The sequence below is a fragment of the Lissotriton helveticus genome, chromosome 10, assembly GCF_964261635.1.
Source record: "Lissotriton helveticus chromosome 10, aLisHel1.1, whole genome shotgun sequence".
NCBI classification, from domain to species: Eukaryota; Metazoa; Chordata; class Amphibia; order Caudata; family Salamandridae; genus Lissotriton; species Lissotriton helveticus.
In genome coordinates this window covers 396,439,157-396,462,030 of record NC_136071.1, presented here as the reverse complement: position 1 = coordinate 396,462,030, position 22,874 = coordinate 396,439,157, and the positions used below count along the sequence as shown (strand labels likewise).

The 22,874-nt window shown below is 43.7% G+C and overlaps 1 protein-coding gene across 3 annotated transcripts in view; it reads left to right on the top strand.

Moving 5' to 3' along the window:
• LOC144784230 (uncharacterized) overlaps positions 1-22,874 on the top strand; it is a 1,557,451-nt gene that overhangs the window by 1,191,755 nt on the left and 342,822 nt on the right. For all 3 annotated transcript variants that reach the window (XM_078662879.1, XM_078662880.1, XM_078662881.1), the window contains one exon: positions 19,432-19,606. In XM_078662879.1, coding sequence (XP_078519005.1) covers positions 19,432-19,606 — 175 coding nt within the window. The remainder of the gene's footprint in view (positions 1-19,431; positions 19,607-22,874) is intronic.

Here is a 22,874-nt window from a genome sequence, read left to right as displayed (position 1 = left end):
GCCATGTCTTCCCTGGACCGGAATCAAGCTTCCCAGGACCGGTTTCTGGCATTACAGCCGTCTTCAGCCGGGCTTGTTTGACTCCAGTGGCAAAGTGAGCAAGGGACTCACGTCTGAGCATACCCTGCCAACTTAGGGCGAACAAAGAAAAACCAAAGGTGAGGATGGACTGAGCGTTGGCAATACAAACACTCACCCCCAGTCAACTGATCTGGGTTTAATCCATCACCGTTCTTTAGCTCACTGCGCCACCCCAGTTCAGACATGGCCATATGCAAATCAGTCTGACCCTGTGCCTCGTGGGAGCAGTCCAGCCCGAACTGCCTAGCCATGTCTTCCCTGGACCGGAATCCAGCTTCCCAGGACCGGTTTCTGGCATTACAGCCGTCTTCAGCCGGGCTATCATACTATGCCTAATCATGTCTCCAATTTCTGGCCTCAAGCCATACATAAATCGATATATAAAATGACTCATGCCCTTTTCACTCAATTCTTCATATCCACTATACTGTTTGAATACCAATAACAGTCTCTCATAAAATGCATGTTCAGATTATTTCGGTTCCTGTGTAGTTCTGTCTATTTTGACCCAATCTGTTTCTTTTGGTGGGATTTTATTCTTCAAGAACACTATCACTTGTTCATACTTCCTCATCACCTCAGGTGACGGGGCACCTGTTACTTTATCACGAGGATATTCCTCCTTTGGCCAGTTCACAGTTATTTTACACTCAGTCCACAAATCTGCTGGCACAACTATATCAAATAATCCATCCCGATCTACCCATAGTACTTATGAAACTTTCAAAAATCGATCTACCTATCAATACCATTCTACTGGCTTTTCTCTCAATCTGGGGAAATCATTTGTAAATTATAATATATCCTGTCTACTCCATGGAACATGCACATATCCTCCTTCTGGTATTTCTCTCATAGGAAATTCATTTGCGACTGTCTCTTTTTCTCTCACAGGGAACGCTAATGTAGATTTATCACTAGCCTCTTCTTTCTTCTTTGCTCATTTCACTCTCCACCTATTCACATCGCCCCATCTCCGTAACCGCACAATCAATTCTTTTATTTGGGTTAACCTTCCTGCAGTATTCATATTTTTAATGTTTTTTTCTGAAAAGTCTACTCTGTACGATTTCTGCAATGTTTTATTCTTTGTGAATTCTTCTTCAAATTCATTTGCTAATCCTTCTAATTGATCATGTACAGACTTCGCTTTCCATGTTATACTTTTGCACATAAACATGAGTTCATCATCCTGGTATGTTTTTAATCTATCGGTTCCAATAATTAGTTCTTCCATATCAATTTTTTATCTTGCTACATCTAAAACTTTGGGTTCATGTTCTTTTAACTTCAGAGTTTAAATCCAATCACTTAATTCTTGTTCCCATGGTCCTGCATGAGTCTGTTTTAAATCTATTTTCTCTATTCTTTTGTCAGGTGTAGCAGAGTCAGATTCTGCTCCGGTCGCATATTTATAAGGTAAACTCTGATTGAAAGTTAAGTCAGGCGGATTTACATTATTTGCTCGTCTAATTTCTGACAAATCTGGATAAATATTTTTTTTACTTTTTGCAAACTCTGTTGTAAAGGGATTGTCAGACTTGGCTCTTTTATTCTTTGATTTTCGAACACTAGAATTACAGGTCCTATCGTTACTGGGACTGTTACTGCTTCTATGTTTTTCGTAAGTTCTTGTATCTTCTCTGTCAATTCCTTTGTAGACCGTATATATTCAGCAGTACTTGTTCTTCAACTCACTTCTCTACTCTATTTAGGCTTTCCCGTTCACTATTTTGCTTGGGAGTACCGGTAAGTCTTGGTTCTGTCATTGAGGTACTCGGATTATATCTCACTTCTACTCTTTCTGGTACATCTCTAACATTTGAAAATTGCCTTGGGGTTTCATTAATTCTTTCGTCTACGGGTGGAGCATTAGGTGTAGTCCTGGTTGATACGGTGGCGGTCACCTATTTAATATTTCTTCTAGTACAGCATCCTCTGATTCACTATCACCATAACCTTCTTTTCCTGTTTCCACATTTTTCCTCTTCTCTGTACATTTCCGCCCTTCATATTCATCCACTAATCTGACTGGATACATGCCATCACACATGTCAGCATTTCTTCATCTGCGCATTCTACTTTCATGTGTCTCTCCCCATAAACCACGCAATCTACCTCTTGGTCTGATATGCCTTTCTGACCTTTCTCCTTCCATCTCATGCATCTCATCTTCCCTTTCAACTAAAGCTTCAAATTGAGTTGGTCTGGGTCTTGACTCAAGCTTCATTATCCTTTCTCTCAAGTTTCGCAAAACTGCCACATTAAAATATCCTACTTCTGGAACAGCTAACGCACCATCATTTCTGGTATACCTTGCCCAATTCTCTAACCAAACACATGTATGGTAACCATATTTCGACAACATATAAGAAGCAGGCGTTTTCGGTGGAGGAAGTAACTTCCCCTCCCTTGTTACTACTGCCTTGTCCTTCACGAACACATTTTTTAACTTTTTAAACCATGAAGGTTTCTTCTTTTCCTCTTCGTAATAGTAATCCATTTTTCTGTAAATTCCCTGTCTTTCAAAAGATCGCGTACTTCCCTGTTGCTGTTCCGTAACACCAACCTATCACAGTACGGTTTACACTAGTGTACAAGATACGCCTCTTTAGTGCTTAACCAATAGTTTTGCTGCTTCTCGTGATGCACCAATCAGCCCTTACTCTGTCTTGGTCATGAGAACCAATCCCTGCGCGACACTTTTGACGTCAACAGCGCTCCGGCTTCTGCAGTGCCGACTGACCCCTCCTTTACAAGGTTTATCAAGAAGCTGTATTTACAAGATATTCAACTAAATCAGTTAGTAACTTACACAAAACAACTCCATTCGTCTGTTTCGCTAAACAAAGTGATAGAATTTTCTCAATCACACAAGTATTCTGTATTTCCAGTAGACAGCGCTTACCTCTTTTCTACCACAGAATTTTACACTCGCCGATAAAGTAGCGCTTACCTCTACCTTTACCCTTCTCTCAAGCTCGGGTTAAGCTCTATTATTCTCCCAGAAGTAAGTTTTAAATCAGGATACACAATGATCCCTGTACTTGAAAGCCAAGATTTTATAAACTATCCTTGCTATGCATTTATCCTTTCACACGTAGGTTCCCTATACTCGTGAGGTACGACGACACCACTTGTGATATACGACGATACCACTGCAGTATACGACGATACTACTTTTTGAAACAGACTATGCGATGTGCGACTTCACTTGCCACACTTCCTCTGCCTGCAGACAGAGGCACCAGCTTCACGCAATACTCAGAAGCCTTTTCAGGACTACATATAACATAATACGAACTCAACAGATGTTAGTCATAATTCTGTACATCAAAACCCTTATATAACGTTTTAGACATAATCCTAGCTAATTCTTTAGCAACCAATGCTCTGCTACCAAGCTAATTACTGATGCAGCGCTACTCCGGAAATAATTTCTAAAATCCATGTCACCTTTCCCTGAAGTACAAAATCATACATCTACTCGACAGTGGGGCCCATAACACTGCGAGTCACTCACAAAACACTTCCATCCTACTTCATGGATCAGTGAAATTCAAAGGAGAGCTGCAGTATCTTAGCGGAGTGTCTAAACTAAAACTGGATTTTTATACTATTTACACCTGCAGTTTAAATGAGTTTACCATGGTTTTTATTAAAAAAACATTTGTTTAGACACGCCACCATTATGGTCGACGAATCTGCTAGTAAAAAATTAGGCGTGGAAAAATACAAGACCAGCTTAATTCTCCATTTATCTAATTTTTATTAAAAGCAATGTTTAGCATGTCTAAAAGTTTATCCACTTTATTTATTTCTTTATTCAAAAACGACATTAAAGGAATAAGAATTTTATTTCAAACAGTTATTTTCATTTATTTCAGAAATTCAGAAATAGACATTTTATTTTAATTTCAGAAAGGCAAGTATTAGCAAAGACAGATAGTTCCCAAAATTCATGTTCTCCTAACTTCCCTGACTAATAGCCTCGTCTAAAGCTCAGACCTCATTCAAAGAGAAATAGAAAATGATTCAAAGTCTTACATCTCAGGAAAAATCAGCATGCCGACAGCATCTCTGGAGGAAATTGGAAGAGAGTTTTTCTCAAGTAAAATCAGCACTTTTTATACCTTTTTCACTAACTTAATCTATCTAGAAAAGTAACTAACATCGTAAACTCGAATCCTGATTGGACAATTTGGGGTAGATGAGCATCACCTCATCTTTTTAATATACGCCTTCCGTTGTTTCCGCTAAATTTTAAAGGGTCCTTTGTTTAAGAAAATATTCAGCCTAGTCACGTTCTCAAATTGATAGATTCAAACATGTTCCCACGTTATACAATAATGACATCCACAATTGTTGGCAGTCATCTGTATTCTTGGGGCATGGGGGCCTTGAACCTCGCTGTTCAGGCACAGTCAGCTCGCATTCATTCTTGGCTTTATTTGCGCATGCGTATTTCTCTTATGGCCACAGTAATCGAGTGACTCAATTTTTCTGGTTGGCCTCACGAGTCAAAATGGGAACTATCATAGAAACAAACACAAATAAATGTTAAATATGAAACTATAGCCCTTCTGTTTACCTCCCCCATACTAAGGTTTCCTGGTTAATTATTACCTAGCAAATAAGCGACATTTACGCAATTTATACTCACTTATCCTTCAGTTTCTGCTACAAATACATGTACAAAAAGCACATTTATGCTGCTTTTATTTATTTGAAAGCTTTGCATTATTTCACATCACAGCAACAACATTAATTAGTTAGTTATACCCTTGCCATACAAGCAAATTAATATTCCCACGTGTATTTGTGTGTGCACTTTATACTATGTTGATTAATATTTTCCACATCATGCAATTAATAAAAGTTAGTTATGAGGAAATGATATCACGAGGGGTATACAAAAATTGTTTTTCCACCTCGCTCCATCAATCGCCATTATCCACACCATAATGTGGAGCAAGAGGGTGGTGCTAGACCTGCCACTTCTGAGGGCTTCTTCTTACTACAGATTATTCATGGTTTGAAGCTTTCCAGGTGCCAGACTAGTACAGGACATTTTTTCTGCAGTAGTTTACACATGTTGACAGGTGGTGACTTAGAACTCCATGGTGGCTCCTTTTCACCTCCGGAAGTGATGACTGCCTGCTGACTTAAGTTCCTCTTTTTCTTATCCATTTTGCCCACATTTTGAACTACTCCCAACCTTTTTGGTGTTCTTGCTGATATCACCTGAATTGCTTTTGATAGTGTGCAGGGATGTCTTCCCCTAAAACTAAACGGTATCCGACTCGAAGGCCTTTGGATAATGCTCCAAAATGCATCGAAGGCCACCAGGAAGCTTAAGGCTGAGTTCTACAATGCCATACATAGGAAGCAGATATTGATATTGATTAAACTTTTAAAGGGCTTGAATGCCGATGGCATCTTGGCTCTACAATCAAAGCACTGTCTAATGAGTAGTTCTGGACAGGGGTATGCTAAGTAAACCTATCATGATGGGCCAGAGAATAACCATGTTTTAAGCTCTTTCCTAAATCTAAGCAGATTAGGCTGGCTTCTCAGATGTTCAGGGCGAGTGTTCCACAGTTTTACTGTGATATGGAGGGAACTCACTTCCTCACTTTTGATTTATGTGTCACTATTGTCCAGGAATTCGTTGATCGTAGTGTCCTATTGGGTCTGTACCAGAGAGTTCTTGAAGATACTCTGCCACTGACTCAAATTTCAGGGTTTTTTTCTCAAAAGCCTTGCAGCAGCGTTTTGTAAGACTTGTAGCTTTTTCAGTGAACACTGTTGAATGCCCAAGTATAGGACATTACAACAATCCAGCCTCAATAATACTAAGGCTGTGGCCAGTAGTATTTGAAATTCAAAAGGATTAAATGGAAGAATCTTCTTTATCTTGCATAAAAGAAAGAAACAGCAAGAAGTGACTTTTTTAATCTGAACCTTGAAGGACCGATCAGAGTAAAAAATATGCCAAGATTATTGACAGTGGAAGCCGGAGTTGGGTAAGGACTGAGAGTCTGCAGCCACCAGGATTGGTCCTAAGAGACCGGATTCGTACCAAAAAGAAGGACCTCGGTTTTGACTGAGTTGAGCATAAGGTTGTTGTCGTCCATTCATAGCTCAATGGATGACAGCTTGAAGCAGTGTACCATCTCATAAATATCGTTTGTACTAGTCAGCACAATTTGTGTGTTGTCTGCATAGGTGACTGGAGCAAAGCCAAAAGATCGGATTCGTTTTGTTAGAGGGACTACATATAAATTAATGTGGGGCTTAAAGAATACCCCTGGGGAACCCCACATGTCAGTGAGAAAGACTTGGAAACCAAGTCCCCCAAAGCGACTGATTGCACTCTGTGTAGTGGCATTTTATTTTTTCTATTGCAGTCAGTGGTGAGGTGGGGCTTTCCAGAGAAGGGGGGGAGTAATGTGCACTCCCTAAGTGTGCATGAGCCAGAAAAACAGTAATTCGCAATTTCCATGTTCCCCACCAGGCTGCATTGTGCAACCCGGTGAGGAACATGCACAGGCTCCCTGTCCCCGTCTGAGTGCCGAACCACGGTGCTCAGACCAGTCACAACACTGCATTGCAGCGTAGTGATTTGCTCATGGGAGCCTGTGTGCCTGGGTGCTACCTGCTACCAGCCGGGACTGGAGACAGGAAGAAGGAAGAAGACAGAGGAGATGCGGCAGCTGGCTGTTCAAAGTAAGTCCTTTTTATTTTTTTATCCAGTCACCTTCGTTTGGTAGCAACCGCTACTGACTCTGTGCATAAGAAATGATTGAAGTAGCTCCAAGGCTAACCCTTCAGTTCCTATTTCTGCCAGGCGATCTATCAGAACCTCATGATTAACAGTGTTGAAGGCTGCCGATAGAGCAGGCATGATCACTGCAGCCTTCCCTCCACTGTCTAAGAAACTTCTCAGCTCCTCCAGAGCCACAAGTAGCACTGACTCTGTACTATGATTTGGCCTGAAGCTGAATTGTGCTGAGTCTAGGATCCCGTTCTCTTCTACAAATTTGGACTATGCCAGGCTCATGCGTTTTTCAAGAACTTTAGCTTAGAATGGTAATCTGGAAATAGGGGGACCATTTTTTGCCTCTTTAGGATCCAATGAAGATTTCTTTTTAGTGGGAGAATGGAGGCTTCTTTCCCCTCTGTGAAGAGAACCAAACTTCAGAATTGAATTGAGTAACAAAGTAGGGGGGGCGTGACTACCCTAGATATTTCGGGGAGTATTTTTGAGGGACAAGGATCAGAAGGAGCCCCAGATTTAATTTGACCTATGAGCTCAGCTACTCTAACCTTCATAAGCAAGGGAAACTTGTTCAGAATTGGTTTGGCTGAAATCCGGCTTCTTGATACCTTAGCGGTGGTAGAGATTTAACCTTGATTTTTAATATCCCATGGATTTCCTCCATCGTATTTTTTTTTTTAATCTGCCACAAAACAGATGACATGGAGCCAAGATGCGGGTATAGGATAGGTTAGATAAAAGCTCCACAGTTCTAAAGAGCTCTCCCGAAGAGTTCATAGCTGAAAGTATTTTTGCTGAGAAGTATTTAGATTTTTCAATCATAATCACTTTTATATATTTCTTAATTCATTTATTGTATGGGGAGAGGAGTTGGCCTAACGGCTAGGGCGGTCGACCTTGAAACTGGGGAACTGGGTTCGAGTCTTGGCAATGAGGCTGAACATCCTGTGATTCTGGTCAAATCACTTAATCTCCCCGTGCCTAACAAAAATGAATGTGTCCTCATGTAATGCAACTGGTGCTCATGTAAATTGCTCTGATACCCGATGCGGGTCAAGTGCGCACTGTAGAAAACTCTGTAAAAATAAATAAATAAATGTATTTAACTTTTTCTTCCCTCTTATATTGTGTCCTCCACAATTGTTCTTGCCTTCTGCGTTTATGTTTTAACTCCTTGAGCTGGGGAGAATACCAAGGAGCAGAAGGTTTACTTCTGTAGTTTTAATACTTCTGAGAGGAGCAAGCTTGGTTACTTCGTCTTTTAGTCACTTAGAGTAAGATGCAACAGCTGGGTGATGTTTTTCAAATACCGAGAATGGGAGCTGTCAAGTTCAGCTATCAAATCCATATTACTGACTTGACTCCAAGCTTGGACTTTTTAACTTGCACACGCTTTTTTATATTCGTTATGTGTGAGATAAGATCCATACTAAAATTAATAGCTTCATGGTCTGACCATATGGCAGGATAGATGTCATCAGCCTTGAGATCTTGCCTGCTACAGGAAACACCATCCAGAATATGACCTGCTTTATGAGTGGAATGGTTACTCGTTAGTTGTCTCTTTATTATTAATATCTTCTAGATAGAAATTAAAATCCTTTAAAATCGTAAAATTTACATACTGTAAATATGGTTTCATCATATCTCCCAGGCCTTCTGAAAAGGTCGATTTTTGGACCTGAGGGCCCTTATATAAGGAGTCCATTAAATAAGCATTGATTAGCTAGCTTACAGCAAAAATACATCGCCTCACAATTGTAGGCTGTAACAGGGGCAAAACAATAAGCTTTAAAAAATACTGTTCTCTTAAAATTAGTATCAGAAACTAAGACGCAATAACCTCACCTGCACAATTCTTAACAATTAACAGCTGCATTAACAAGCTACCTACGCAGTCCTGCAAAATTAATAATCAGTGCAGTTGAGTCCCATTTGAGGGCTTGAGCCAGTTCCCGGTCCCAGTTGCCATCCTCGGGTAAGTCGAAGAAGAAGTTGAGGGACAAGTCTCAATGCAAGCATTTGAAGGCTAAGCGGGCTTGACCCTGACCCACCTCTCTGGTCTAGGGAGAAACAGTGCAGTCAACTCTTTAAAGCTCCTACTCTGGAACCAGTGTCTGATTGGGACCTGATTCCAAGTTTGGAGCCAATGCGCATTGAGACCTTTAAATAGATGATACTATAGTTCGTTTGAATGGCTCGGACACCCTTTGGCGCACCTTTGGGCTTCTTGGACCCATCTTGGCCTCCATTGGGACTGACACTGTTTAGGCTAAGCCTTGCCCTTTTCTAATATCAAGCAGCACCTCCACACTTTTGCTACAAGTTCCGACTGATAGTGCCCAGCTCAATCACTGGTTCTGCACTCCACCCAATCATCTATTGTTGGACCAAGAACCAGCTTAGTCAGATCTCGACCTATGTCACACTATGAAATAACCAAGGTTCTTCCTGTAGCTGTTGGCTGTTTTGAAATCTTTCTCTGATGCAGTTCAGATACTCAAAAAGGTTTTCCACAATGAAGATGACAATGAGGAAATTGGCAATTTACTCCCCCTCCTCATTATGCAGACGCTGGCCTCTTTCCCATCCTCCAGAAGACAAGAAACCGAAGCCAACTTACTGGCTGAAACTTTACAACTTGGACACAGACTACCTGGTTCAAACTGTGTTCAGCACCACCTGTGAACACTAGAATTGCTTGACATCATAGGCCTTCTCCCGGAAAACCATCCTTCTTGAGGCAATATCCCGCTGGTCATTCAGACTTCGGCGAGCAAGATGAACCCTAATGCTTTCTATACTGCTGCTCCTGATATAGATTCCAAGAAGACCGACTCTCATCAAAAAAGTTATTTTCTTCCAGTTTGGCTGCACATTTGTTGAAGGCTGTGTGCTTCTTGGACCATTATGCACACCCACTTTGAAACCTGGCAAGCAATATCTTACCCACCTCTTTCCAGACAAAGGTCAGGCTTCTTTTACTCAAACTGTACATGATGGCCAAAATGTGTCTAAATACATCCTTAAAGCGTATCTGAGGGTTATGGACTGTGTCAACTTGTGCGTTGGGCACTAGATCGTTCTTGTTAGACAACATGCTTGGATGCGTGCAGTAAAGTCTTCAGAGTTAGCCAGGCATCATTTTGACACAGAGTAGCTCTTGGTAGCAAAGGCTGATCTGGTGCTGGAGCACTTTAAGGCTAGCCAAGATATAGCATGGTCCTTGGGATGACTTTCACCAGCTCGCCAGTTCCACCAACAGTATCGGAGTTTCCAGGAGTACTCTAGTGTCCTTGCCTAATGACAAGGCAGCCCTAACAGCCTGCCCAGAAACCTATCTATCCTTTTCAGGGCTCCAGGAAAATAGGCAATGGCAGAATCCAGGGCCACCTGCAGATACGCAGAGACAGCACTCCTCTACTGCTTCCTCACTTGAAACAGCTGCTGTCTCAAAATAACTTTATTCAGAATCTTTTATATAGATCCATAAAAGTACATAAACAACTCATTCAGTAATAAAAGAAATGAATAAAAGAAACCTCCTAGTATCTTGATGTTAAAAAAGCTTATTGTTCTAACAACCATTTTTCAAACATCTCCATAAACCAGTTTATCCAAATGTACAAGGGATTTCCTTATTTTTGTAGCACGTGTGATGTATCCTGCAACTGCACGGTACACTATTTATTTTTCTAGGGTACGTAAGGCGATCATTGCATCCATATAAAAGAAAAGTTTCTTAGTTACAAAGATTGGTCTTAAAAATGTCCATCTAATATCTTGATAAATCCTACAAAAAAGCATAAAGTGCATCGTAGACTGGATAGTTTTCCCATTGCATGGACACCCATGAGTTGTTTTCTTCAATTTTTCATGTCTTGGGAATACACTTACTGCTGTATAGTTTGAGCATATCACAAATGGGTCTACAACCGATCTTATTAGACAATCTAAAAACAGCCACCTCTGTCCGGATTAATTTAAGTCTTGTCTACTCTATATGCGGGCCCCAGTTGCTGTTATGGGAAAACAATATACCCCGACAGGAGAATCTATGGACTTCAGCCAATTTAAAATCCCTCACAAAGTGATCCTTGTTCTTGCCCCCCACGTCAACAGACCATCACGAACGTCTTAGTCAGATTTCATTTTAAATCCCTCTTGTCCATCTATGAGACAAATGCATTGATCGGCTGTTGTACGCTGTTGGCAGTTCTAGATATTAAAACTCCATCATCTGCATACAGGAGCAAAGGGGTTGGGCTGGGGCCTATTTTCAGGGCATCAGTGTTCAACTCTTTGAGGGTTTTGTCTATCCCATTAATATACAAAGAGAAGAGGAGGGGTGCAAGGACACATCCTTGTCTAATTCCCCTAGAGACCTTAAAACTTGGGGTACCCTCACCATCCCTCCCATATCTTACCCTTGCAGTCAGTGTTGTGTATAATTGTGACGAGTTTTCCAGTGTCAACTGGGGCACCCATTTCAGTAATTGTTTCCCATAGTCTTCCATGAATAACGTGTACTTGCCGATAAGTAGATTCCAATTAAGGCATTGCTCCACCGTCCCCAAATCCCCCCTGATGCCATATTGGGAATCTGTCAAGTCAAGTCAAGTCAGAGAATTTATATAGCGCACTACATACCCAGAGGGTCTCAAGGCGCTAAAGGAAGGGTGGGGAATTACTTGTCAAATATCCACGTTTTAAGTTGCTTTCTGAATGCTAGGTGGTTCTGGGTAAGGCGAAGGTAAGTGGGAAGTGAGTTCCAGGTTTTAGCTGCCAGGTATGAGAAGGATCTACCTCCCATGGTGGTCTTGTTGATGCGAGGTACAGAGGCAAGGGCTTGGTTGGAAGATCGAAGCTGGCGGGAGGGGGTGTAGAAGGACAGTCGTGTGTTGAGGCATTCTGGTCCGATTTCGTAGAGTGCTTTGTGTGCGTGGGTTAGGAGCCGGAAAGTGATCCTCTTATTGACGGGAAGCCAGTGGAGGTTTTTCAGGTGACCAGAGATGTGTTCTTTAAGCGGGATGTCTAGTATGAGCCTGGCTGAAGCGTTCTGGATGCGTTGGAGTTTTTTCTGGAGTTTAGCGGTAGTCCCGGCGTAGAGGGTGTTTCCATAGTCCAGTCGGCTCGTGACCAGAGCGTGGGTGACCGTTTTCCTAGTTTCGGTGGGGATCCAACGAAATGTTTTTTTGAGCATGCGAAGAATGTTGAAGCAGGATGAGGAGACGGCGTTGACTTGTCTGTTCATTGAAAGTGAGGAATCCAGGATGACGCCCAAGTTCCGTGCGTGGTCTGTCGGGATGGGTGCTTTTCCAAGGGCTTCTGGCCACCAAGAGTCGTCCCATGCGGAGGGGGAGGTACCTAAGATGAGGACTTCTGTTTTATCTGAGTTCAGTTTCAGACGGCTGTGTTTCATCCATTCGGCTACTTCTTTCATTCCTTCGTGAAGGTTCGTTTTGGCGGTGCTAGGGTCATTGGTGAGTGATAGGATCAGTTGAGTGTCATCCGCGTAGGAGATGATGTTGAGGTTGTGTTGGCGGGCGATGGCCGCGAGGGGGCTCATGTATACGTTGAAAAGGGTGGGGCTGAGTGAAGATCCTTGTGGTACGCCGCAGATGACTTCAGTGGCCTCTGACTTGAATGGTGGAAGGCGGACTCTCTGGGTTCTTCCGGTGAGGAACGAGGTGATCCATTCCAGTGCTTTTCCTTGGATTCCGATGTTTCTGAGGCGCTGTAGAAGGGTGCTATGGCAGACTGTGTCGAAGGCTGCGGAGAGGTCGAGGAGGATGAGGGCGACTGTGTCTCCATTGTCCAGTAGAGTTCGAATGTCGTCTGTTGCTGCGATGAGGGCGGTCTCAGTGCTGTGTTTTGCTCGGAAGCCGGACTGTGAGGAGTCGAGGGATTTGTTGGCTTCGAGGAAGGCGGCGAGCTGGTTGTTGACAGCTTTCTCAATGACTTTGGCCGGGAATGGAAGGAGCGAGATGGGGCGGTAATTTTTGAGTACGGTGGGGTCCGCTGTGGGTTTTTTCAGAAGGGCGCTGAGTTCAGCGTGTTTCCAGCTTTGCGGGAAGGTGGCGGATTCGAAGGAGCAGTTGATGACGTCTCGGAGGTGCGGTGCTATGATGGAGTCTGCTTTGTTGAAGATGTGGTGAGGGCATGGGTCTGTGGGGGATCCTGAGTGGATGGAGTTCATCAGGCGGATGGTGTTCTCAGTGGAGATTGGGTTCCAGTCATTAAGGATGTTCGAGGGGGATGAAGGTCCAGCAGATGGTTGGGTGGGTTGGTCTCCGGGTTGGTTGTCGAAGCTGTTGTGGATGTCTGCAATTTTGTTGTGGAAGAATGAGGCTAGGGAGTCGCAGAGTGCTTGAGTGGGGGTGATGTCGTTAGAGTTGGCCGAGGGATTGGTAAATTCCTTGACGATGTTGAAAAGTTCCTTGCTGTTGTGGGCGTTGTTATCTAGTCGTTCCTTGAAGGTGGTTTTCTTGGCCTTTCGGATCAATTGGTGGTGTATGCGGGTGGCGTTTTTGAAGGCGTCCTTGGTGCTGGTGGTTGGGTCTTTTTTCCAGGCCTTCTCAAGGGAGCGGCAGAGTTTCTTGGATTTCTTAAGATCATCGTTGAACCATGAGGCCTTCTTGCTGCCAAGTTTGCTTTGTCGTTTTTTCAGTGGTGCTAGGATGTCGGCGCTGTTGGATAGCCATAGGGTGAGGTTGGTGGCGGCTTGGTCGGGGTTTGAGGAGTGGGCTGGGGGGTTAAGGAGAAGCGATGAGGAGATCTGGTCGATGGTGATTTTGTTCCAGTTTCTTTGCAGAGTTGGTTGGGGGTGGTTGTTGGGTTTGGGTTTGTTGTAAGTAAAGTGAACGCAGCTGTGGTCAGTCCAGAGGAGAGCCGTAGTGTGGCTGAACGAGACATGATTGCTGGAGGTGAAGATAGGGTCGAGAGTGTGACCTGCGATGTGGGTGGGGGAAGTGACCAGTTGTTTAAGTCCGAGGTTGGCGAGGTTGTCCAGAAGGGTGGTGGAGTTGCGGTCGTTGTTCTTTTCAAGGTGAAAGTTGAGGTCTCCCAGAAGGATGTAATCTTTGGAGGGGAGCGCGTGTGGAGTGATGAAGTCCGTGATGTCCTCACTAAATTGTGCGCGGGGTCCTGGTGGCCTGTAAAGGAGGGTGCCTCTGAGTGTGGTCTTGGGGTCGATGTGGATCTGGAAGTGAAGGTGTTCAGAGTTGCCGAGATTGACGTCAGAGCTGGTTGAGATGTGGATGGATTTCTTATGTACGATCTGTCAAGATGTTATCATCAGTAGCCCGTAGCTCCAGTTTATCAAGTACTATTCTCTCGACTATCTTAATGGAGGAGTCCAGCAGGGATATGGGGCGGTAGCACCTTGCGTCCTCCTATGGCCTTTTATGAAAATTGGGACGATAATACTATCTGTCCATGTATGTGGGGGTACAGCCTTGGCGGCTGCGTTGCAGACCTGTGTTAAAATGGGTGCCCATAGCATCGTGTGTTCTTTATATGCATCTGCCGGGACCCCATGGGGCTCCGGATCTTTGCCACATTACATTTTAATAATTACCAAAATAACCTAATCTAGGCTGATCTGCTGTAAATGAATAGGATATTTAAAAGCTGACTTTCCTGTGTTATTACTAAGAGTATTAAATATTCCATGAAAATGTGTTACCCAGTCACCAGGGGCAACAACTGTTTCGACCGCAGGGTCTTGTTCATCTTTCCATGGGGGTGAATTTACCATGGAGACCCTTGTATCAGCTGCCTGGTTCAATTTTGACCAAGCCCGCTCTTGTACATCTTTCTTTCTCCGTTTTAAGGCTTGGATATATATTAATCTAAGCCCCTTAACTTCTGACCTGTCTCTGGGGTTCATATGTAGGGCTTTTTTAAATTACTGATTGGCCCAGGTACAGCTGCTGTCAAGCTGCATTAGCTCACCCTACACTGATCATAGGACACTGGTATGGGACAGAACCCGATTTTACCTGCCTGGCAGGCTTCCAGTGACATCAGACCAGAGTATCCTTCAAATTGTTCAGTTTAGTTATGCCCTTCCCTTTTTATCCATCCATCCACATGTTGTCCCAGTTTGAGGTCGAACGTCGGCCTGGCAGGCTGCCATCCAAACTAGAGAAGTTTTGATACTGCTTGCCAAGCATGCGATCGAATGGATGCCCCAGGTAGGAGCACAGGATGCTACTCCTGTTACTTCACTTCTTGGTCCCCTCTAGGTTACATATTCTGCCTTCGGTGGAATTCAGAGGTGTCACAACCCCCACTTTTGCAGCTTGAGCAGGAGTGAGTGGCACTGGGTAGTGTTGTGAAACATTAATCCTTTGTTGCTCACACCTCCATTTACTCAGATCAGAGACAATAGCCCACAAATAGCTCATAAACCCTTGTGCAAGAGTTTAGTTAATGCAACTGAAGGGTCGGAGAACAAAAGAGCACCCCAAAAGAAAGGACGGAGGCAAGGCGGTAGGGGATGGAAGTATGGATGCAGAGAACGAAGGATGACGAAAGAAAAAAAAGGATGGAGTCATGGAATCCCTCAGAGATAATAATCTGTAAAATAACTTCCAAGCTCACTACCATTTAGGATATGTTTTTTATTCTGGCTGTTCCCTTGCTAGGATTCCAGCCTCCTTTATGCGTTTCCCCTTAGCTGCTGATCGCACGGAGCCTGTACAAGAACAGAAGGGCCCAACTCCTCTTGGTAGCCCTGGATTGTGCTCAGAGTTTGGCACCCTGACCTTCTAGATCTGAGCATCTGCCCCCCACTTTGGAACCAAGTGAGTGGTTTCAATCTCTCTCCAGAGGTAGTAGATGTGATTGTGTGGCTTGCCATCCATCTACTCTGGCTGCTGGTCTAAAATCATCACCGGGTGCAAGAATAGACTGTTCTTTTGTTTTGGCATGGTTCTGCTGTGAGCACAGTTAAGGGACAGCGTGACTTTAAATTAGTCCTTACTTTGTTTAAGTGTGCCTTCTTTGACCCTATGCTGAGTTGCACCTTGAGGCTTTTTGACCCTCAAAAATGTTTTTCTCATTGCCAACGCCTCTGCGCGTCACATCAGCTAATTACATATTGTGTTCGTTTAGCTGCAGTATGCCAAATTTTTTCCCTACAAGACCTTATAACTGAAGTTGTAGATGTTATTTCATATGGGCAGTCCATCACGCTCCTGCTTTCTTTTTTTCTGCCACATGCCTCTGAGGAGGAGATTGGCTCCTAGGCGATTCTTAGTGTCTTCATAAACCGGTCTAATGAGCACCTGGTTGATGATACACTCTTTCTGCTTCGCTTGTACAAAGTAAGAAAAGGCAGTCCAGAAACTGATCTTATTGAGTTTTATTGTCCTTTGTATTAAGCTGTGCTGTCTTCTGGTCAAAAAACGTCCCATTTGGGGGCCTTAAAGCTCACTCCACCAGGGCTAGCGCTGCGATTGCCGCCCTGTCTAGATGTGTTCCGGTGTTAGACATCAGCTAAGCACCTACATGGCATCCCTCCATCCCATCACCAGGCACTATTTTGATTGACTGTCAGATCCACAGGAAGGATGCTTTCACCCACTTTGTCCTGCAGGACGTGTAGTGTAAAGTGAACTCCCCAGGCCCACCACCTTTTAAAGAGTATTTCTTTGGTATTGATTCAAAAGGTGAGGAACTAGGGTTAGGAGGGTCCAGTTACTTACCATCAGTAATACAATACTCTTTCTGGCGGATACTGTCTCATCGCTGATTTCTCAACACCCATCAGCCTCCCCATTCTACGGAGTGGACTTCAAGTACATCATAAAATCCCAGACTATAAATTGCACACTGTCTACATAACAATGCGTTAATTGCACCTTGTCTGAGGACGAGAAAGTAATGGATTAATAAACTGACGTCAGGCTTCAGGGGAAGTGTGTACATGAGACTCAGATTTGTCACTTCTGAATGCGGGATGTGGCAGCCTTGGAGCCAGGTGGTGCTATCTATCAGCACTCCGGAGGTATAATAGAAAGTTTGTCTGGATGTGTTCTGGCACCTGGGAGAATTCAAAAGGTGAGGAATCTGTGCTTATTTAGAGAAGCCACGAAAAAGAGCTTTATCAAAGGTAAGTAAGTACCTTGTTCTTCTGTAGTAAGTGCGTAGGGAGGAAAGTGTTCTGCTTTGACCAACACCAGCTGTGTCCGTGTGTCTTTAAAATGTGTCCAGCTAGCCTCTTTTCTCATACTAAAGATGGCGACGTTCGGGAAAATATTATTGTCAACTATTGTTTCTTAGGTCCCATGAGTTGTGACACTAGTGAGTGAAGAAGACGTTTTCGTAACCCCTCTTTGCAATACAGCTTCTGTCTGATCCGATAGCACTCGGTGGTTCTTTTGAACCTCCAAACTGATTTCGTCTACGTCGTCTCTAGAGTTAATATACTTCTGGTTTCGTTTTGTCTGTTTTGTTATTTTGGTGTTCATTGTTCACAAGCATGTGAAAATATGTGGTGTCTCGGGGATATGGGTGTGTATTGTGTCTTTTGTGAACTTTGTGTGTCTTTGTATATGTGCCTGTTTTGTGAAGTGTTTGTGAAAGACAACAATGATGCTATGTTCTTTGAAAATCAAATCTGCCTATGCTTTACTGTTTTGTGTGTATATTTCTATTCAATGAAGTGTTTACCTACTGCGAAAATGATGCTTAGCATTTTGTTGAGAATATAATCAGCATATGTCCAACTGTGTCTATATTCTCCCATGGTGTGGCATTTGACCATGCAAACTTTTTATGTTGGTCTCCGCCTTGTGTATGTTATTTGTCATTTGTTTGCAAATGAGGCATGTCACAAATACAAACAATGAAGCAGTTTTGTGCAAATCTAAATGTCATGTTTGACTGTGGGATTTGTATTGACAATGGGGTTGTGTATTGTCTATTGTGTGTGTGTAGTTATGTCTCAGTTCCGTTGAGAGTCAGCAAATACAATTCCATTGGTTTACTGTAGTGTTGTGCAGGTGAGGGGATTTGTACTGATGGTTGTGTTTTTATTCTGTGTGCATGTGTTTTTTTGATTGTGTGTTTTTTTAGTTTAGTGAAGCGGTGCCAAGTACTTAGTTGAAAATATAATCTGCATGTATCGCTTTGTTTTTTCGTTTTCCACTATGTATTCTTCATCAGTTGTTTCAGTGGTGCTAAGTTAAATTGGTGTATGTGTTAGGGAAGGGCGGTTGAGGGAGAGGTGTGGCGCCGCGGCCAGGGTGAATGACGCTGGAATCTGGGGATCACGGTTCGATCCCCGGCGCCGGCGTCAGATTAGCCCAGCACCATGTGACTCTGGACAATAACTTGCTTAATCTTCCTGACGGCCCCCAGCTCCTGGAGACACTTACGGGTGGTTGTTTGGGCTTTACAGATGTGGATTGTTATTATTAATATTTGTATTGATGGTGGAGTTTATTATGTGTAATGTGTGTGTCTTTTCCATTCAGTGTTGGCAAGCACGTAGAACGGTGCAAAATCATCATCTGCAGATTTAAATTCTGCATGTGAGGGCATTCATTGGTATTGTTGGTGAGGTCTAGGTTGCATCTATTTGGTGCGTCTCTTAATGCAGGATTCCCGAATACCAAAATTGTGCCAAGTGCTTCGTTTGAAACTGAAACTGTGCATGATACACTCTGTTATGTCTGTTCGCTATGTATCAAGCTGTGGCATTTATCCAAGGCGACTCGGGTTTGTGCATTGTGTTTCTGTTTTCTCTACTTTCACGACTCTAACGAATATTTCCAGTAGTTTGAAGTACTTTTTTGGAAGATACAAATCCACTTGCCCCATTCATGACTTAATTTTGTTCGGTCACGGTGACTTGTGGTTAGGGTCTACCAAGTTGTGCACATTAACCATGTTGAAACTGGGATCAGAAACTTCATTTTTCGTGGTTTCAGACAGTGTTCTGATTGGAGTAATTTACTGGTTTCAACTCTTATTTTAACACTTGTGAATATCCAAACTCCTGCACGATTTAAAGAATGTCTTGTATTTCTACAATAGGCAGCAGGGAAATTGAGAAGTATGTTATTATGCCAGGCTTTTTCACTGTTCAATTTTTGGGTGGATTTGTGACCACAGTGGCATATCCACTTTCTTATTAGCTGTTATTGCTCAGTGTTTTGCACATGCCTGTTTTTTTCAGTTTCCACTTTCTGTAGATTTTTTTTAACAAAGGTCTGTACAGCGCAAACCTGATCCGGTATCGGGTATCAGAGCGCTTTACATAGCGCCAGTTGCGTTACAGGAGGACACATTCATTTTTGTTAGGCACTGAGATATATAGTGATTTGCCCAGAATCACAGGATGTTCAGCATCATTGCCAAGACTCGCACCACGTTCACCATATTCGAGGTCGGCCGCCCTAGCCGTTAGGCAAACTCCTCTCCTCTTCTCTCCCCTTTCCCTCTTGTGCTACACTTAGTTTCTTGCTTGTGTTGCTTGTTACGTTTTCTGCGATAACCATGTTCCAAGTTTCATTTTGTTGGTCTGTATTGAGTTCTAATCTCTTTCTATCTTTTAGGTCATTGATTTGTCTGCTCTTCGGAATCTTAAATCTCTTCATACTCTCCACATTGACAACACCTGCATTTCAGAGGATTCCTTACAAGCGCTCGCAGTTCATCCAGCAATCTCCACACTCACCCTGAGCGGAGTACAGTCAATTGATGGAAACAGAGTGCTGCAGCTGATCTCTGGTAGGAATCCTATTATCAGGCCAAGTATGCTGGGATTTTTTTCCTTGGGTAGACAATCTCAAAAGCTTTAGATGTGAATCACTGAGGGATAAAGCCACCAAAGCACATTCTCGAAGACAGGTTGTTGAGTAGGATTTGACAATAGCTGGCGTTGTGAGGTTCAGAGAGATCCAGCCTAAAGTGGACACATGGCTCACTGTTGTCAGTGATCTAGAGTGAATCTGTGGAGAAGTGTGGCTCAGGGGTTAGAGGCGGCAGACCCGGAATCTGAGATCGGTCCTGGACCAGGGTTCAATTCCCCGCCCCGGCGGGTCTTGGGCTAAAAATTCCACGGACTCGATAATTCTCACCCCGGTGCCTCCTCGACTCACGGGTTCACACTCTGCGACTCTGGGCAACAGCTTGCTTAATCTCCACAACGGCCCCTCGCGGCGGGATGCCTGACTTTCACCTTGTGGATACCCTGCTATCTCACAGGGGAATATCAGGAAGGGTTCCCTAAGCAAGCGCCGGGAAACCCACTGCGGGTAGCTGTGCTCAACTACATTTACATTTACATTTATAAGGATGGTGGCTATCCTTTTGCTGAATTGGTCTAAATCGGTACTGTGGTCTAGGAGGAAAACACCCATTGATGGTTTGGCTCAGTAACATTATATTGGTTACAGTTTAGTTGTTTGGAAGTTCTCTGAATCTGGGTTATGTTTCCTGAGTAAAGGCAGAATGTTTCCCACCTTGAGCGGGTTGAGGAAGGGACCTGTGGTAATTGCCTGACATGCAGAACTCTTATGTACTTTAGAATGTTGGTCCTTAAAGCTCCGTTGCTAAGTGTTCAAGAGTCAGTTGTTGCTTGGGTGCCCAGTGGATAGGACATTGCTGTATGTGAAGCTCGTAATAACGAAGATTATCCCTACCTCCGCCGTGCGTCTGTACTTCTTCACACTGGCGACAAGCAAAGAACAATGGACCCAAAGTAGATAAAGACTTCTCTTCCTCAAGACGAGTTCTACTTCAACAGCAAACGTCCTAACACAGCTGAGTTTCTTTCTGAAACGTAAGGTATTGTACATGTTGTGCCGTAAACCAGCCTGGAACTGTCTCTGTTCCGAGCAGCTCCTTACCTTGCTCCTGAAAATAGTAGCCTGCTAAACAGAGTCGTTCGGGACTTAATGGCTGAATGACTTATAAGAAAGCGTAGATTTGACAGAACGGGAAGTCCCACCACCCCCCATTTGTGACGAAACTTTTGGTTCAATCATGTACATTTTAGTTTTTTAGGTTTCTAATCTTATATTCTTTTTGTTTTATAAAAAAAAAAATCCTTAACCTTCTGTTTGCTAATTACATTTGTCATTACGATTATCCTTTTCCTTCATGACATTTTGCCTCTTCTTTTCTGGTTTTTTTTTTTTTTTTTTTTTTCATGTTACATTTATTGTTTCCTATTCAAATTCAGGTTTAGGGTATAAAGTTAAACCGTAACTATGAAGCTCTCTACCTGGGGGTTTAAACTGGAAGCAGGAAAAGACCTTAGTGTCTCCCCTCTGCCTGATCACTAATGGATACTAATAATTCGTCGGCTTCAAGAGGGGAGCGGATGTTATGCATTTTTTTATTATACATCACCCTCAAGAATGCAGGGAACCTCATCTGCACAGTTGCCCCCATGGCCCTAAACTTCTCAATTTTTTGGCCGAGTTCCCACTGTCTATCTAAGGTGGTTTTTGACAAGTCAGATCGGATTTCAAAGGAAAAATCCGGGGCCTTTAGTGACTTTGGGCCAGATGTAGGAGCCCTAATACCGGTCGGTAACGGCCGAAGTCGGCCGTTACCGACCGGTATTTGGGTTTTCTGATGTAGGGGGCCTATATTTTACCGATTCTGTAAATTTACAGAATCAGTAAATTTACAGAATCGGTAAAATACAGAATCAGTATATTTACCGATTCAGTAAATCCATATGTAGATTCCACTCCTGAGAGTGCCACAGGCCCTTAAGAGTCGGTATTTTACCACCCAATCCTATCTCTGGGCCAAACTCTCGTGCACAGTTTTGAGTCGCTTTCTTGCCTTTTCCGTGCTTGTTCACAGGGGTGTTGCTCTTGGAGCCACTCCCCCGTCTTCTGCCCTTGCCCCCTCGTTTTCCAGGAGTACTGCTAATGTATTTGATGGACTTCGAGCCTCCTCCTCCTCCTCCCCGCTCCCCCTCCTTCTATCTGATGCTTTGATCTCCGGTGCTGGGAGGGATCCACGGGCTGCCGTCGCTGTATCCTTAGCCCTTACAGTGCCGCTTCCGTCAGGCTCAAGGTCAGTTTCTGTGTACTCCGAGGGGCGAGTATTAAAGAAAATCGGGTGGATATTTGCCCTCCCTTCTCCACTCTTCCTTTGAAGACCTCTCAGGAGACCGCGGGCTGCCGCACTGCGGCCTCGCCGAAGCTCCACGGCTGCTTCCTTCCACCGCGGAAGAGAGGCGGGGAGCGGTACCAGGCTCACACACATTGACCCCACGCTGAACCGAGCCAAACCGACGTGGCCGAAAGAGGGCTCCAAGAGAAAACGGCTTACATCCACCTTGCATCCAGACCGCCAGGAGAGATAAACTGCAGCAAAAAGCCGGTAAGAAGCCGGTGATAACTACATCATTACTCCAGGGACTAGGGAGAGGTCCGTTAGAGACGCGCGCACCGCCCTAACCAGTGGCCGCCATGTTTTCCTCCAAATTTTAGTTTCTTGTTATCAATGAGAATATCCCGACACTTTACACTAGGCTTCACAACAAATGTTTTTGTAATATTTACATTAAGATCTAGAGTGGACATGAAAGTTACAAAACTCGTGACACTTTTTTGCAGGCCAATTTGCGTGCAGGATAAAAGGACAGCATCATCCGCGTATAATAATGCTCTAATTGGCCGTTTACAAATGCAGGGTAAGTTCTGACATTCCCTGGATAGTGTTGCACCTAGGTCATTTATGTGCAAGGTGAAAAGGAAGGAGGCTAGCACACACCCCTACCTTACTCCTTTCTTGACAGAGAAATTTGGACTACGCTCACCTGCACTTCCGTAGCGGATACTTGCCTGTGCATCTTGATATAACTGGCGAAGGAAATTGATAAGTGGGATCTCCAATCCCATGGTCTCCAGGATACTCCAAAGTTTACGGTGACTTACGCAATCAAAAGCATCGCTCAGGTCGACAAAACATAGGAAGAGATTCGCGCGTTTAGCTTGTATATATTTTCCCCATATCAGACTTAGGTTTAGGC